General features: G+C 34.5%; 1 protein-coding gene across 6 annotated transcripts in view; it reads right to left on the reverse strand.

Annotated features, from left to right (window-relative positions):
- The window catches only part of SLC39A12 (solute carrier family 39 member 12), a 33,546-nt gene extending 31,330 nt beyond the window's left edge, over positions 1-2,216 (reverse strand). For 2 of the 6 annotated variants that reach the window (XM_030264557.4, XM_030264556.4), the window contains exons 1-2: positions 2,040-2,216; positions 591-943 (exon numbers count right to left, since the gene is read on the reverse strand). In XM_030264557.4, coding sequence (XP_030120417.4) covers positions 591-860 — 270 coding nt within the window. In that variant the 5' untranslated portion in view covers positions 861-943; positions 2,040-2,216. Of the gene's footprint in view, positions 1-547; positions 944-2,039 lie in introns of those variants that run through there. The other 4 variants (XM_030264558.4, XM_002192486.7, XM_032746649.3 and 1 more) reach the window with 4 other exon arrangements.
- Between the last annotated feature and the right edge of the window lie 16,286 nt (positions 2,217-18,502).

An 18,502-nucleotide genomic window follows, 5' to 3' on the forward strand; every position in this document is an offset into this window, starting at 1 on the left:
TCTGAAAATATTCTCAAGTAGACAACCAATGCCTCTGTGCAACTGTACCCTGGACTACTTCCAGTTTCAATTTGGATTTGTAGATTCATTGCTCTGCCTTTCATTTTCCTTGACCTGAACTGCTTACAAAACCCTCCCCTTAGTCTTGAATATTTCAGTGAAGTGGCACATAAATCTGAGACAATCCTGTCTGGGTTTTATTTTTATGAAGTAAAATTCAGAACAACAAGAAAAAAAGTGTCAGAACTGATCCCTAGTGTTTACCTATGTCTTTCCACAGTGGAAATCCTGTGCCCCAAATTCAAGCTCATGCTTTTAATCTTAGACCAGGTTTTAGTAGAAAAATTTTTGCTGGAAAACAAACACTTGGGAACTTTAAAAGAAATTTCTGTCATGTTTGGAATATCTCTTCATGAGCTCAAATATAAATAATAATAATTTAAAATGAAACAAAGCAGGGACAATTTTTTTTCTACAACAAGAAGTTTTTTACATGTTTAGGTGTCATATTCAGGACAGTATCACTCAAACAAATGTTAGAACTCACTGATGATCCTGTAAAGATATCCCTCATTAATTGAAGCACTAACCAGATTACAATCCTCTTGCATGCCATAAATCCGCTGTGGGCACTCAGCTCTCTCCAGTAACATTTTGACCAGTTCTCGTGAGTGGTTCATGTGGAGCTCAGTGTTTTCAGCTGAGAGAATGCGTAAAACTTCCACCAGAGAGCCTCTGCTGGGAGGATTGCTGCCATCCTGCCCATGCTCTTCCCCAGGCTGTCCTTCAGCAATGAGCACGCTGAATATGAAAGCAGAACATACCACCCCAAGAGCTGGATGCTTGGTCAGAAAACACATCTCCTCTTCCTGCAGTGCGTGATCTGCACTGAATGTTGGATTGTTGTTTGTGCTGCACAGCTTAAACTGGAAACCTGAAGAATCTGAATGGTAAAGGGAAAAAAACCCAACCCTTTAATTAGTGCGAATGCAATATGTTCGAAAGGATTTATTAATTGGTCGGCTAAGCTGATTTGCAGTGACAAGCTGTTTTTGAACAACAGGGAGCCTGTAAGGGCTTTACAGCACAGAACAGCAGGAAACTAAGACAACTATGGCCTCAAAACTTTTCTAGAATTACCAATAAGAGGTTGTCTCAAAGTGCCCTTCCCTTTTCTTAAAAATAAAAGTCTATGGCTTTCATTTCAGTGTTAAGTTATTGCATTCACTACTAATTCTTTTCAGTAAGAATAGGAAAATACCATGGCTTTCACTTTCATTTCATCATGAAAACAGGTTTTTAGTAACAAAAATAGCTGTAAATAAATATTGCTAGTCTAATACCAATATGAATGCACAGTAATTACATTACATAGCAATAATATAAAGCAGGTTATATTGTCAAAACACTGTACCAACATCACTAAACTCCAGCTATACTGCACAAAAAGAGAAGGAACGGGATGTACTTAAAAATTAGTGATCACTACTCAGACGGAAGAATAACAATACTGAGGTTATAATTTCACTCAAAGAACTCAGTGAATAACTGAGATAAACAAGCTTTTCATGTTAACTCTAGGTGCAAAAGACATTTTGTACTATAAATCTCTCTTATTCATAACCCTTCCTAGTAAACCACTCCTTCTGCTTTAACAGTAATCTATTTCAATATCAAAGCACAAGAAATATAAAATAGTTTCTCTTCTTTTTTCCACAGAAGTTTTGATTTTATTAATGGGCAGATGCTGGCAGTGACATACATATTCAGATAGTAAAACACATGTTAAACGGCCACGTATATGTTCATCTTCTTTGAACTGCAATATGATTGGTCCTATTTTAAAGGAAACTCTGCTAACGAAGTATTAAAATTGAAAAAGAATTGCTGGATTCAAATGGGCATTTAGTCAGAAAAAAGTTAGTATGCTTTTAGATATTAGGAAATCTTTTGGTGTTTAGACATATTTTACTGTTAGGAATATGTATCACTGTTACGAGGATATTATGAGAATTTATTTCTAAATGTTATTTTCTTACCTTCTGAAGGAAAAAAGAATGCTTGAGTATCTAGCTTTGTGGCCTTCTGAATCCTCAGAAGTATTTAGCTGATGGAAGTCCAATGTTTTTAAAATTCCTTGATGGTGCTCTGGAAGCTGGAGAGGATTAGTTTATTGCTGCCTTGAAAAGTTTTCAGTTGCTATGGAGAGAGCTGCCCTTAAGGTGACAATGGAGGTGGATAGGAATTAGTACATGTTCTTCTTGTGCTTGCAAGTTCTAAGCATTACATTATCGAATTAATTTCACATTTTCTAGTAGTTATCTTTTTATGTAAACAGTCTATTTTAGAAATACAATATGTGTAAAATCTACTCAAGAATGTATTTCATTATGATGGATAATATATGCAAGCACTCATAACTGTTCTCTGTGTTACTAAATAATTTGATCAATGCTAAAACAAACCTCAATTTTGTTTTTTTTCATTAAAATATTACTACTTTTTGAAAATATGAGAACACAATAGAAATAGAAATCTTTTCAAGCACATCCATAGAAAAATGATACTTTTTCCTTGCAAAACACTGTCCATAGAAAACAGCCTCTTTCATCCCCACTATCCTGTGTCACATTTCTCTAACTGAAAAAGCTGGGATAGCTCAGCCTGTGGTGAAAAAAATTGTCATGCACCCACTCAGATTTTCCAGAGGGACACTGCTACAAGTAGGTATTTACATCACCACACTGTTACAATATTACTACACTGGAAGTTAGTGAAAACTATGACAACTGACAGATTTCTACAAAGACCAGCACACCAGTCATATCATTCTCCCACCTTCCAAACCTTCCATGCTGCTATGGAGGACTCACTGGCTCAACAATCATCTCAGCTGGCTCAACAAATCCTGTGAAGCAGTAAGCCTGCAGTAGTAGAAACATAATTCTCTTTAAAGCGAGATTAACAAAAAGTGTCTAAAATGTCTATAATGTCTCCTAAAAGGTGGTAAGCTCAAAGGGAACAGCCTTGTTTTAGTAAGACTGAGAACTGACAACTGATGCTGATTATAAAAGCATTTAATTGACAACACCAGCTTGAGGGAAATGCAAGATATAAACAAGTGTTCTCAAAAACACAAAATACAACTACATGTACAGATTCTTGTGTGAGGAAGGCTGAATATTTTAAAAATCAGTCCTACTTTTAAATATTCTTTTATTTTATTTCATAGATTATGAAAGATATTTATCAAACTAACATTTCTAAATATATCACTTTATAAAAACAAGAATTACAGAAATTTTTCATATAAATATTTTTATAATAACTGAAAAGCAGAAACACATGATAATATGCATTTCCTGTGGCTTTCATATAATTTGCTCTTTCAAACAAAGCTAACAATGTCCAGATTTGTTCCACTAATAAAAATAATTCCTCAGATAATGGGGGAATAGCTTCCAGCATTTAATTCTGGGGATTGCTTAATCTCCAAACAAACATAGAATAGGTTTATCTGTATATAATTTGATATTTTGTGTATAATTACAAATTAAACTAAGAATTCATTCCATCCAATTAAAGTGTACAAACAGAGAGTGAGTTGTTCCAGTTTAGTGAGAAAAGCTAACATTTAAAAACACATTTGATGATTCATAACTATTGAGAGCTTCTGAGAGATTTGCATAATAATACTGTCTACAACTTACTTTAATATTTATATTACCAAATGATGGTAAAAAAAGGAAAATATTCAATACATTAAAAAACAACAGATCATAATTGATACAGGCTACAATGGCTGATCTCAAAGGGGAATTCACTTCCCTTTTTATGACTAAGTGTTGCAAACCTCTCCTGGCTTGGAAATGAACTTCACAGTGGTGGCAAAATCACTGACAGTGACTCAAGGCTCACCCTCTGCTTTAACCCTTGACACTGTGTTTTCAGTCATGCCACTGCCCTTAAAGAACTATTGTGTCTACACAGCACTTGGATTACTTCTTCTGAAGTAAGTGCTGGCATCAGTTGCTAAGTGTTTTGTTCAAACCCTTGTGCAGCAGCATTATTCCCCCACTACTCACTCATCCCAAAGCTGTGCCAACTGATCAAATGGGTCCATGACAATTACAGAGCTCTGTAGTTAGATGCCCATTAGAAATTTACTGATACACAGAAAAAAAACCCCTTTTATACAGTTTAATAGCTTAAAACCTCCCAAAGCACCTATCATGAATATTGTAACTCATGTGTTATGAGACGAACATTTTGACTCAGATTTTACTGCATGCCTTTTGGACAATTTAGATGAAGTGGAAGAAACTCCATGAAAAATACTCATAAGCCAGAGACTATCCATTTACCTTGATAAGAGCTAGAGAACTGGGGTAACTCAGAGTGAAGTACATTAACATTCTAACATGACAAGAGACATTCTAACAGACTCTCTATAGCAAAACCAAAGGTAGGATGAATTTTCTGATTAAATAAATAAAAAAAAAAAATTATTCCATTTTACGCTTACTTACATACCTTGGCATGCTAAAGCAAGGATTAAGATCAAGAATTTTCAGGGAAAAAAAATGACTATTTTTAAATTAGTTTGAACAATTACCATACTGGGGTACTTGCAAGAAAGCAACTTATTGCTGACAGGCATAGGTGTGTTACCAGGAAAAAAAAATAAAAGAAGAAGATAAAGAGTGATAAAAATGTGAACTCCTCAAAACTCTATTTCATTACCAGATTCATGATTCCAGACAACTGCATATAAATTTTTTTTTCCACCCACAATATTTTATGATTTAGAAAGCTCATACAGTAGCAACTTCTGCTCTTAGTGAAAAGGAATGAAGACAATTTAGAAATGTCATAACTAGACATAGAACATGGAGCAAGGCTTCTCTGGTCACAGGAGTTTATTTAGTTAGTTTCAAGTTTAAGAGAAACAGTAAGACTAACTGCAGCTTATCTGGTTTCTCCCACCTTCACACCTGCTGTGGGAACAAAAGCAAGTTGCCCATCCACAAATGCCATGGATAACTGCACTCTGCAATTTACTGGGTTTCAAATGACTGGTGAATAAATTGTGTAGGAATAGGAAAACTCTTTTGAGGACTCACTCTGAGATGACAAGGGCATTTTCAGCAGCCCTACCAACATTTTATTTTTACAGTAGAATGGTTGAAGATGTAGGCAGAATTTTAGCAAGACCCCTGCTGAACTTTACATCATACTGGGTAATGCAGCTATATAACTCGTATTCTTTCAATATTGTGTAACTTGTTTTGATGGACTAAGCAAATGCATTTTTTTCCTTTTTACTAATGGCAGCAATTATGGCAAATAGAAGAGAATCCTCTGGCACTCCATTTCCTCCATGTTATTAATGTGATGTGTGCACATTGTATAATTACAGCCATAGGCAGTATATTGACATATGAAAGAACTACATTTTGCATGTAATTTGTGTAGGATTTCAATACATAAAGTATCTTTGCCAATGTAATACCAGGGTGCTGTAATAAAAAATGTCAGTACTTTAAAATTACCACAGTCAATTAAGATTTTTTTGGCATCACATGCCAATCTTAGCAATACCATACATATTAAAGTTGCCAATGAATTGAAATAAATTAATATTACTGAAATTAACTGAGTTACATGTATAAGCATACATATATATATATATGCCTGGAACAAATCTTGTTTTAGTTCAGGATTACAAAATTCACTTGTTAGCAGAAAGTTTTCCAAGACAATCTGGAAATATATTTACATTAAAGTTGAACAGCAAGAAAGAAGTTATGGATTACTATACACTCTAGGCCAGCAAATCCTCTTACATTTTAAGAAATATACCCCCAGAGGTGCCTTCTCACATACTACAGTATTAAGGTGGCATTTATTTTTCTAAAATATTGCTGTCATGAAAACAGTTTTGAAATTAAATGAAAGTGTTCATTTATATGGAAAGTATGACCTAAAAATTAATTGCCTCCATCTGACTACAGACTTCTCCCTTATACAATCTCTCTATTGCTGTATCTGGTTGTGTTTAAAACAAAACAGAAAAAGAAAACCAAAATACATTTGGATGTAGGTATAACCATCAAGACTATTCAGTGATAGCAATTATTATCAAGAACTTAGAACAAGAGATATTAGTATCTTGGGTATGTAAAAAAGGAGGTTTCATAAATATGGTTATAATGTTGCTCATTTTTTAAAGAACACATAGGTAAAAATGTACTTGTATTTATTGTTCTTAGGAACATTAGAAACCTAACTTTTATGAAGGTATCTAAACATTTATCTAAACCAATTCAGCTTCAGTTGTCTCACTTCCTCTTATACTAAAGAGATGCAGAAATCAGTTTTTAAGTTTTTCAGTGCCTATTGTTTGGTTTTGTTTTACAGTATTATCAGACTGTTATGTATATTGTTGAGGGGTTTTTTTTGTTGTTGTTGTTGGTTGGTTTTTTTGTTGTTCATTTAGGTTTCCAAAGAAACTGGGCTCAACAACTGAGTTGATCTTACTAAGAGTATTTTACCTGATCCAAAACACTTACAGCCCTGCCGTGTATGTTGAACAATTAATATCCCAAATGAAATATTGTGTAGTATTACAGCATAGAACCCTAATATTTCAATTTAAAAATAGAGTTCAAATTTGAACAACAACCTTTTGACAATTATACTGTTCATCTTGTAGGAAACTGATGTATATTGTATGTTGCATCATTTTAGCCATTGACTTCTGACCCCACCAAAATTTTTTCCATTCCTGCTGATACTCATCAACTTATGCTTGGAAACAACTCCTATGTTCTTATGCACTTGTGTATTTTTTCTTTATATAAATATTCATAAAATATTTATAAATATTTTTTTCTAATAGAGAAATCAAGATAACAAGTGATTTCTCACTTTTTTTTTAAACTACTCAATGTTCAGTTCTAAGGAATTTTCACAATACAGAAGAGTAATTTCAGGCAAAAACCTGTCATCTGAAAGGCAACTGTTTATCAAGGTCTTCTAGTCTACCCCAAAAAAACAAACAAATTTGTTTCTTAGTCATGAATACAAGCCAGAATGACAGGAGATAGTTTCTCTCCATCACTTTATCTTAAATTCAGAAAGTGTGTAAGTGGTACCAACAGTAAGAAGAGCTTACAGGGTATTTAAGTGATTAGATGGGCTTCAAGTAACAGATGCTGAAGCAATAAAGGTGAAAAGGACAAAAGAAAAAAAGGAAAATCCTAGAATGGAAGAACAATGAAAGAACCAGTACTGATAGAAAACAATTTAGCCAAATACAAATTTCACTGCATGACAGTGACCTTACTTCTACCCTTATTAAAACTACTGACAAACCACTATCTCTGCCCTATAACCTGGTATATTCATTATTCAAAGCCTTGGTAACAAGAGTACTGAGAAGGGAGTTCATAATAAGAAATGTTTGTACTTTATGAAAGAAACTTTTTCACTTTTAAAAATAATTCTTTCTCTCTATATAACCATACCAGTGTATGAATACTAGTATTCACAATAAATGCATATATGCATTAGATAAATCATTGGATTCTAAATTAAATGCTTGCTTTTTTCTAGCCTATAAGAAAGATACAGAAAATACAAAACTAACCAGTATTTTAACTTTGCAAATACAGTTTGAGTTAAACACAGTATTGTTCTATTCAGGAACAATTCTTTTTTTTTTTTTTTTTTGTCATAAGAGGACACACTGTTCATTCTGCTCAGAGCTGGCCATAGAATTCTTTGTATCACTAGCTCCTAGAAAAGAATTGTTGTAGGCATCTGTAAGTATCAACTGTTAGTTCAGTGGTCAATCTACTTCCATTGGTTACTGTAGCTTTTAATTTGAATTAGGCTGTATATATTTTGGTGGGTTTATGGCAACAAGAATTTTAGAAAATCCTGAAAAGCTACCTTCAAAGAACCATGCTAAAGATAAAGTCAGCTTAAAGCTAAAAAAATTATTAAAATGAGGTAAAAAGAGCAAGAGCTAGAAATCCATGCGAGTGTGAGTTACATCTTAAAAAGCACAACAGCAATCTGCAGCACAGTGACAACCCTCTGTAAAATTTTTTCAAGCCATTCCTTCTGTTGAACAAATTCTTCCAAAAGTACAGAAATTGGATTTCTCTTCTCCTTTGGTCCTCATGTCTCCTCTCTATAGATAAGGACAAGAAAAATCTGTTAAAAAAACAAAACAAAACAAAACAAAACAAACAAAAAACAAAACAAAAAACAAAACATCCCCCCCCAAAAAAAACCAAAAAACAAACAAAACAAACAAAACAAAACACAAAAACCACACCACCCAAACAAAAAAAAAAACTAGGTAGTCTTGAACGGCAGTCCAGTCTAACACTCTTCTAAGCAAGTGCCTGTACTCTGATTTAGCAGTGAGCAAGCTCTCATGTGTGCCACGGCTTTATACTGAAGGGCTCAATCTGAGTAGCTTGTGAATACTTAAAGCGGAAACTTTCCTGGAGCTGAGGGTCAGCTACATGCAACTTACCTGTTTAGTATGACACTAACCAAGCCTCTGATTTTGCTGTGGTTCTTGTTCCCACACTATCTTCCACACACTTGGAAATAGATTTTGAAATATGCAAGAATAAATTTATTCTAATCGCCCTTTTCCCACTCCCTTTCTTAAACATACACACCCCCCCTACCGCAGGAATTTGAAAACCATCATTATAAGGTGTAATCTTAATTTTCACATTTTATTTAGATTAATTTAAAGTAAGTAATTATTAACAATTAGATATGCTTTCTTACATTTAACAATATACAATCTGCAACCCAGTGTGAGGTTCAAAGTAGCAAAGTAGAACAAGTCAATGGCTGGCACTCATAAGCTAGAAAAAGAAAGCCTAAGTGGATTAGTATGCAGAGCATTAGGGCATTGAAGTAATTTTCAAAATTAACTCCCTACAAGGAGAGATTTTTTTTTTTTAACAGAATTTTAGCTTTTAAAAAATGTATTTTTTTCTGCAGAAACCTTGAAAAGAACTAAAGAGGAAAGAGAGGCAATTTTATGTAAGCAGAAGATAACTAAGTCTCTTCATAAATCAGTGACAAAGTGAAGAAAAAGGGTAGTGTGAGCCTGTATGCACTTTCAGATGGAGAATGGATAGATCCTGGTACTGGATTTCTTCCCCATCTTCTGAGTGATGACTCATTGCACTGCTTCTATGACTGTTTTTGAGGGACGTGGAAATCTTCTGCAAATAAATGTTGCCAGTTAAAGTCAATAAATGACACTGGTATATTGGCTAACTTCACAATTTTCTGTGTATGTATTAACTTCATTTTGCTCTCTGACTGCAGAAAGGAATCTGAGATACACCTGCCAAAGACTACCTTTACTGTCATTGAAAGAGGAAAATACATGCATGTCAGAGGGCAAAAAATAGACCCCATTTCCCTTTGGCATGCTCCTTTATGTTATCTCTTCTTTAACATATTGATAAAGCTGAACTCAATCTTTCAGAATACAAATTTCTAGCTTTTTGTCAATGAATCAATTCTTTAAAAATCTACAAACTTTACAGTAAAGCTGACACCCTTAACCTGCCTGAAACTCTTTGGTCTCTAATCTGAATATTTTCTGTAAAAGCATAGTTCCAAAAAGCCTTTTAACATATGCATGGAAACCACTAATTGTATTTTACCCATTTTTTTTTTTTTAAGAAAACACTTTGCAACCTTTATTATTCATAATTGAGTATAGTCTTAATTATTTATCTTTTCTTCTTTTATTTTCATCCCCCCCCCCCCCATTTAAAAAATGAGGTGTTTTTTTGCTTTATTTCAGTGTCATCTCCTGAATAAGTGAGGCTACAGCTCACAAAATCTGTGCAGTTAAGATGGGTCTTATCTAAATTTGCAGTATATGGAAGTATCTGGACCAGTCATCCTAGGACCCCTGTACAGTCATTGCAGACAGATGCATTTTAGGAGGCAGTTTGTCAGGACTATTCCACACCAAAATTTTGGTTGAGAGGAATTGCACTGTAGCCTCTGTAATTATAACATTCTTGACAGCTAAAAGAGCCTTGAGAGATTTTCTTTGCTGTAGACATCTGTACTATTAATTACATTTTGCCAGTTAAATCCCTCCCTGTACGATTTCCCTCACACCTTTCACCCCAGTAAGTTATTAACAATTTAACCACTTCTAAATATATCTGACATAAAAGCAAAAATATCCAAGATTCCTGCAAGTTTTATGCAAAACAAGGGCTAGAAAAAGCATTCTAATAGTACCTACATGCAAGAAAGCTGCAGACATAGGACTCAGCTATAGACATGAAATAAACAAAAAGAAATGCTATGAAAACCATAAAACATGCTATTAAAAATGAATCCAAAGAAAAGATTCAAAGCCATTGTACACAAACATCTTTATTGCATCTGATACTTGTTTAATTTATAAAGGATTTCCAATATTTTTATATTCATGAAAAAGATTTGACTGATTGTCAGGCAGTACAACAGGATGTTGACCACTAGAATGTAATGAAGCAATCTCTAATAAAATGCAACTGTAGAAGAAGCAATTTATGATCTCAGGAAAAAAAAATGCCCATTTGCTAGTTGAGAAGCAGATCTCATATGATTTTTTCAAATAAAAATAAAAATTTTACAGGGTAGAAGGTTCAGGGATCTTTTTGTGAAATGAAAACCACAGTAATTCAAGCCCAGAAGTTAGAAAGTATGTTTGAAAATAATTTTCTCTTATTAATGACAATAAATGTTGACATTAACATCACAAAGAAGACAGAAATAAAGGATTAAATTGTTTTTCTTTTAGTAGGTTTTTGTTTCTTTTTTTTTTTTTTTTTACTACTTGCACTACACTGTATTAAAGGTTACAAAAGCAGGCATGCTGCAATCACCTCCTTGCCACACCATTTTACTACTGCTGCCCTCTGCTGCGTGGAACAGTTTGCACATGTCTTCATTTCATATTAAGCTGGTGAATGACTAGTTTTAGAGGTAGATGTTTAAGAGCATATGCCAGATTGCTTTTGTTTATTTCTCTAACTTGCAATGAAGTTTATTTGGCTGCAGAGGAATCTGAATTTTACAGTAGGACTCAAAATTGTCAAAGTAAATAAATGATTATCAAAGATGATATAAGATACAATGAAGAAATGTATTCTCACTTTTGTTTTGCAAAGAAGATTGACTTACTTCAAGATATATTTTGACTCAATTAAACATGCTGCAATATCCATGACATTAATGTTAATGTCTTTTTAAATGTCATCTCTCAATGAATGTTATAAATGAGGAGGCAGTAAGAAGATCCAACATAAACAGTCTATGAACCGTCTACAGTACAGTTTGTTCCAACATTTCTCTTTCTTACTCTTTTTTAAAAATTCATCCATCCATCTGTACATTTCAGAAGAAAGTACTACTCTTCCATACCATACTCCTACAATAATAAACATACAATACAATACAATAATAAACATACAATACTCCAACAATAATAAACCTATTATCTGCCAAGATGTAACTTGCACTGCAGAGCAGCCCAGTCATATTGTGACATAACATAGCTTTGAAAACATAACCTCAAATGGGTACACATCTAACTATTCATGCATTTAGCTAATAAAATGCATAGACAATTACATGATGATTGCCACAGATTCTTAACAATATCCTAAAAAAGAAACATTTTTTATTTTTACAGCACAAACCTTAGCTTAGGTACATCAGTAATTTAGCCATATTCACAAATTTTGAGGCATGTTTTTTTCTTCCTCCGCATTTTCTGAAACATCCATGGTTTTGCTGAAAACCCTGTAAAAATCCATGGCTTTTGTACATTTTATTCTGTTTAATAAGTATTTGCAGTATATTAAATTACTTTTTGACTGGAATAAGCAACAAGCTCTAAGGCATGGAAGAGAAGGATGGAAAATGAAATTAAAGGAATAAGCCAGAGCAGGGCTAAGTAAAGCTCTACTGGCCTTAAGCATTGTTTTACCTTGCTCAGCATTATAGCACAACAACAGAAAATGCTATTAGACAGTGCATGCAAGTCCAACACTGTTTGGGGTCCAGTTGCCTCACACCCAGCACATGCAGTCATTAGAATGAGTTGTTAGAGAGCACACACATTATTTTTGCCTTTAGTGAATGCTCATAAACATTTTCCACACATTTAGCTAATCCACCTTGGCACTGCCTTCATAAGATCCTGTGCTAAAATATTTTTGAAATTCCCCACCTCGTGTCTAAAATAGGATTTTCTTTAATCCCTTTAAAGTCAATTTCCTCTTAACTTTTCCTTACTAAATTTTTAGCATACTGTAAAATTCAATCAATAACAGTTCTGTACCCATTTTATTCACAACCTTCCTGATTTTGTAATCATTACTAATATCTCTTATCAACTTTTCTAGTCCAGATTTAGGTATTTTCCTTCTAGTTTCTCTCTCATAAGAGAGTTGTTATATCACTTAATACTTTTGCTTTCCTTTATATCCATTCAAACCCCATGTCCTTCCCATTTCAAACAATACTCAAGATGTAAGTAGCTATGCTCGTCATAGCTGAAATTGAATGTACTTATGTTGGGTTTTTTAGCAGAACCCTTTTTTCCCTCTGCATTTCTAAGCTGGTACTAATAACAAGTATTTGATTTAGTTTATCACCTTAATATAATACAGCTCCTGGAATCATACTGTTTTGTAGGTCACCTTAACATTGGTATCAATGCATAAAGTCAGTAACCTGCAGTAGCTTTCACTGTTCGCCCACATATTCTGCAAGGTGCCTGGCTCTAAAAATCAAAAGAAAAATTTGTGCTCAGGTGGGGAGGAGAAAGGTAAGTATAGCATGATGGCCATTAAAGTTTATGGCTGGTGAAGATGAGGGCAGGAAACACCTACCTTTCTTTCCAAGAGTCCTGTCTCACAGCATATGCGTTGCAATCAGAAGGAGCATTACAAGGAGATGCCTCTTGTTGCTGACATGGGAGTCAGCTCTATGGTTCACCTGGTGACTAGTTAAGCATTCTACAGGAATTTACTCAAACTGCAAATAAACCTTGCTTGGATTTACCGGATTTGCACATAAACGATGCATCCTGTATTCCACAAAAAATTTTGTTGCTGAGCATTTTCTTTGTGTCTTGGGGCACATTCTCTGTGAGCCATTCCCGATGCCTGGTGCACCCCAGGACACGGTTGGCCCCCCTGGCTGCCAGAGCACTGCTGACTCATGTTTAGCTTGTCATTGTTAAATTGCAAGCTAAATGGAATCCTTGTTGCACTTAAGAAAGTATCATGTCTGCATATTGAAACTATTAAGTTAAACTGCTTACTTTGAAGCTGTTTGCAAAGATATAATTTTCCTTTTATGTTACAGACTTTCAGATTTCAGCGAGTTCTGTATAAAGACAGATACAATCTACTTTTGTTTTCTTCTGTTTTTTTAGCAATACAGACCATTTTCAACAGTCAAGTCAATTGAAAACACCATTAGTCTAAAATAAAAAGAAATTAAACAGTCTAAGTAGTGATTAATGTGAAACATTGTCTTCATTTTTGCAGTGGCTGCTTTCAGGTGCTCTTACGACACCAGTAGCATGCTATACTGGAATAATTTATTGAGAGTGTTTATTTGTAAGATAGTGACACAGCATGTCATGCCAATAAAAGCTTGAGGAATGCTCCACAAATAAGGGAGTCACCACCTAAGGGAGTTTAGAGCTGTTACCCACCAAGCACCCTGAACTATTGCACCAAGCACCCAACAAAGCTTCTTTGATTAAGATTAGTCTAATACTCTCCAAGATCTCTAAGCCTGTACCTAAACAGAAACTGCTTAAACTAGGAAATGCCAGACATATGTACAGACACATCCTAACTTGGCAATCTGGGCTGATTCTGTTGGCTAGGGCTGCTAGGGGAATACATCTACTATACTACTTCCACTAATCACATAGCTCAGCAAAGAGCTGCTGAGGAGGGACCCAGAGTGAGGGAAGAGTAGATAAATATACTAACTTCCTTTGGAGACTCAGGTATTATTGTCTTATTTGTCAGCATGATTTCATGTGGTGTTTACGAGAGATGGGATAGTTGAATTGACAGCTGTAGAAGCAGTGCTGCACAAGAGAACAAATGTGACTTGTCATAGAGATTTTCACAGGTGTGGCAGTACTACACACTGGTACAGTGGGCACGCTACCTCTACGAGGTAACACTGCTTGAAGGTAGTAACTTTGAGTGTATAAACCAAGTTAGCCTTTGTTCTGTCAGCCTGCCTAAAACACAGTCCTTGCCCGTATAAGGACATCAGCTGATAGCTTCCTTTACAGTCCTGCTGCTCTCAATTATCTGTATGAGAAAATACTGTTGGTTTGGCTGTTGGCTGAGAAAATACTTTTCTGTTTGGGATGTACTGGAATCATCACTGATGAAATTGTTAAGGTTCCATTCACCAAGAAAATGGCCATTCGTGCTTTCAGGTCTGATGTCTTCTTACAGTTCCTACAACAGACTGCTCTGTAACAGCACACAATTCCAGCAGCTTGAAGAGGAATCCGGCCTCATTCAACTGCAGGAAGCTGAACAGAAGACTTGTACACTTGGCCACATTCCATGATATTTTAGTTAAATATTCCTATCAAGTAAGAGTTTTTGAATTTCAATTTCTAGCCTTAGCTATAACTCAAATTGGGAACTCCTCCAGGATACTGCCCAAGGCTGAGAATCTTAAACTGATGTGTAAAACACCTTCATAAGTGGCTAGTTTAATGAAGAATCCATCTAACTTGATAAGAATGGAGTTCTTAAATAGTGTATTGCGGAGGACCATACATGAAACATTAAGGATAACAATAGCATAATAAAAAATATTATCAGTACAAAGAATTCATTAGTTTGACTACATATAATTGTTCAAATATGGAAGACAGCTGCAACACTATCAATAAAACCTACCAAGCTCTCATTCTTAATATGGTAATTGATCTCATGAATATTCATGAACTCTAACTCGTAGTGATTCCACAGTTCATTTGTTAGCTATGTGATTTGCAACATTGCCATAAAAATCCAGACTAGTAGAAAACTTCAAAGAAAACTAACAGACTGTGAAAATTTCCCTTCTTTCCAGATTGTCTCTTACACCCTATGCAGCAGTAAAGTACTATACTGAAGATCTTGCTCAGATTTAAACTCATGTCTTTTTGAACAGGGAAAGCAACAGGCCACAAGAGAAGTTTATCCATTAGAGCTCTATGCCATTTGTATACATACCTTTTTCCTCGCTTCATCACAGTTTAGAGAACTGGATTTAAATTTTTTGCTTAAAGAGATGGCACTTTCAATTATCCATAACTTATCTACTACAAACATAAACTAAAGATGAAAGAGTAAAATTACTGAACATTCCAAGTAATGCACCTATAACTTTGCATAATGATTGTTTAATCATGGCAATAATTCTTGATTACTTTCTTAATAGTTTAATGTAAAGTGCTGGATTAATGTTTAATATAGGGAAAAAAACCCTTCTAATAAAAATTAAAATTTACAACTAGATAATAAGTGATTTCTACTGTATAATTTGAAAATATTTCTATGCCCAGAAGTTATTAATTGGTGAAATAAGCCATCGTAGTTTGTTACCAGAGTCTTTAACAATGTTTGTTTTAATAATAAATTGTGGGATATGCACACAACATAAAATCACTGAAACCTTTGCTGAATTTATAAGACTGTAATGGATTTCCCTGACAAAATTTGCATAAGTGCAATATATGCCATTCCAAAACCAATTTAAATACAGAAAATAACTCACTGGTTGGAACTGATATTTGCCATGAAAAATCCATCACAAAAGATGTATCAAATTCCCTTGAGACACTTTCTCAAGGAAAGAAAAAGTACATCAGCTAGATGCTCACAAATTATTGGACTTGAATCCACCAATTCACCTCATCTATCATATTTCTGTAGGGCTCCAGTCCTCCTGCATTATGTGCAGCATAGAGCATTTTCCTAGAGTGAGCAAAGTCTACACAGGAGCACATATAAATACAGTTTGCATTAGGCATAATAAACCCAGCCTACATTTTCCGCAGCAGTGAATTTCAAAGAATTTCTCTGGCTTCGTGAAAGCTGAAAAAAAAATTTAATTTGTTGCAAACTTCAAATTTTTTTTTTTAACTGATTAAAAGTCAAGCTACCTTTTAATTAATATGAGTGCATACATCTCTTAACAATTGATAGGGTGGCTGAATGGATGGTGATTGGAAGGCTGCTATCTTAAAAAGCATTATTGGTTGCCCTATACTAGGTCTTTATAGGTTAAGCAAATGGCATTCCAAGCATCCCAAGATTTGAAGGAAAAAGTATTTCCAGCATGCTCCACAGATAAACACAGTGCTGGAAATTCATTACTTAGTCACAAAGCAAGATTAAAGGATATTTTTAATCTAAGTGAGAAGGAATAACAGGCCCACAAAGGATATCTTGCAGGAAATAAGAGCATATTTCTAAAACAAAGTGGATGTTACAAGAACAAAACAGGGAGACAGTTTAATGGGTTTCTGTTGTTGATGGTAGTGGAAAAATATGTAATCTCTGTAAAATAATCAAAATATATAGTAGAAGAGTAGCTTGACATGAATTGACTCAGATCTAAGTCATACACTCTGGTCTCTGATTAAAGAAGGCAATTATCATGCTGTTTTCTGACCTTGGAATCTATTACTCACTTGTGTTATATAAATATGCATTTGAATACAAGCAAGTGGGCATAGCCCTACATACTGGCTAAGCATCTGAATCAATGAAAAAGTATAAGTGGAATCATAGAACCATAGAACAGTTTGAGCTTGAAGGAACCTTAAAGATCATCTAGTTCTAACTGCCCCATTGTGAGCACTAGATCAAGTGAAACACTCAACGCCTTCAGAATATCAAACATATGGATTTCTACTCATGTTCTGATTTCCCACTAAAGCACCAGTATGGAAGTCCTCAAGATAGTCTCTCAGTAAACAGAGCTGGAAATCATCCCAGATTAAGTACATAGGCTTTTAGTGTTACAGAAAGTGTCTTTTTGCTAGTCAGTAAAATCTATCTCCATGAATGATTCCATACAAATAAACAAGTTCATATTTTGGGCTTGTTTTCAAATGCTGGACAACCATTATATAAGTAAGCATGGGACTTGAATGAGTATTTTCAGCAATAGAATACATTTGGCAATGTCATATGAAAACATAAGTTTTCTTTTCCAAGACAAAATAAAACATTGCTATTAACTGTCAGAATTCCTGACAAAGGAAAGTTAGCTGAGTATTTTAGACAGTAAAGAAACACTTTAAAGGAATTACCCCAGTGGATACATGTGAGAGAGAGAAATACATTTCATAGCTAAAGTTGCTAATTTTAGCTGTTACTGAACTTGTAGTTTTGTTTTGACTTTCATAGCACTAAATTTAGTTTCCATTTTATTATGTCATAGCTCAGCAGTGGAAAAATCTTCTGCAGATATTCATTCTCAAGCTCTAGTTTTGGTGACCACAAATACATGTGAGTCATCAGTAAAAACCATCATGACCTCTTTCTTCCAGGTGATTTAAGACTCTTTGAATAGGGTATGATCTTTATTCTCCACATTTATTGTATCCTTCTAGTAGAGTTGTTAGGCCTAATCTTCCAATCCAAACCCCATGTTTACTTTTCTATAAGTTATCATAGCTATCTCCTAATTCTTTCCTTATTACTGTTTCTATCAGTCTACCTTACAGAAAATTAGATTAGCCACCTTAAAGAGTTTGTTTTAGAGACTAATGTTGTATTTGTGTCTTGCTATTCCTCTGGCATTGGTAACGTTTTCAATAAGAGATTATACAATAGAGCAAACAGCAATTTCTAGCTCTTTCAGAACAACTTTTAAAATTTCTTTTCTTAACATATGTAAAATTTGAGGAGAATATAATTGATGTTAGTGACTTCACCCAGCACAACACTTACAGGGCCTTGTGTTCTTAGGGTGGATAAGCCTTCTGTTGTGAGCTTTTGCTACAAAAAGCGGAGATGGACATGCACATGTGCTGTCTACATGACTACCCACTCATACAATAAACATTGTGCAGATAAGTGAATATGCTTGCTTCATTTGAAGTCTCTCAATCTGTTGTAGTCAATACCATCTTAGCGAACAGTTTAAAGAGGCAACAAAAACATAAGTACTGTTTGCAATTACACTGATGCTCTCTGATGTGTCAAAACCATATTGCCTCTAAGTGCAACTCCATTTCACTTCCTCAGAAATCTGTAAAGAAATAAATGTACCTCATTAAAGTCTGAAAAAAACCCATAAAAACAACACAATGGACATTTACTGGAAGACAATAAATTCACATTTACAGAAAAACAAGTGATGCAGTCAGCAAAATATCTTCATCCTGACATTA

This window comes from Taeniopygia guttata, chromosome 2 (assembly GCF_048771995.1).
Source record: "Taeniopygia guttata chromosome 2, bTaeGut7.mat, whole genome shotgun sequence".
Lineage (NCBI taxonomy): Eukaryota > Metazoa > Chordata > Aves > Passeriformes > Estrildidae > Taeniopygia > Taeniopygia guttata.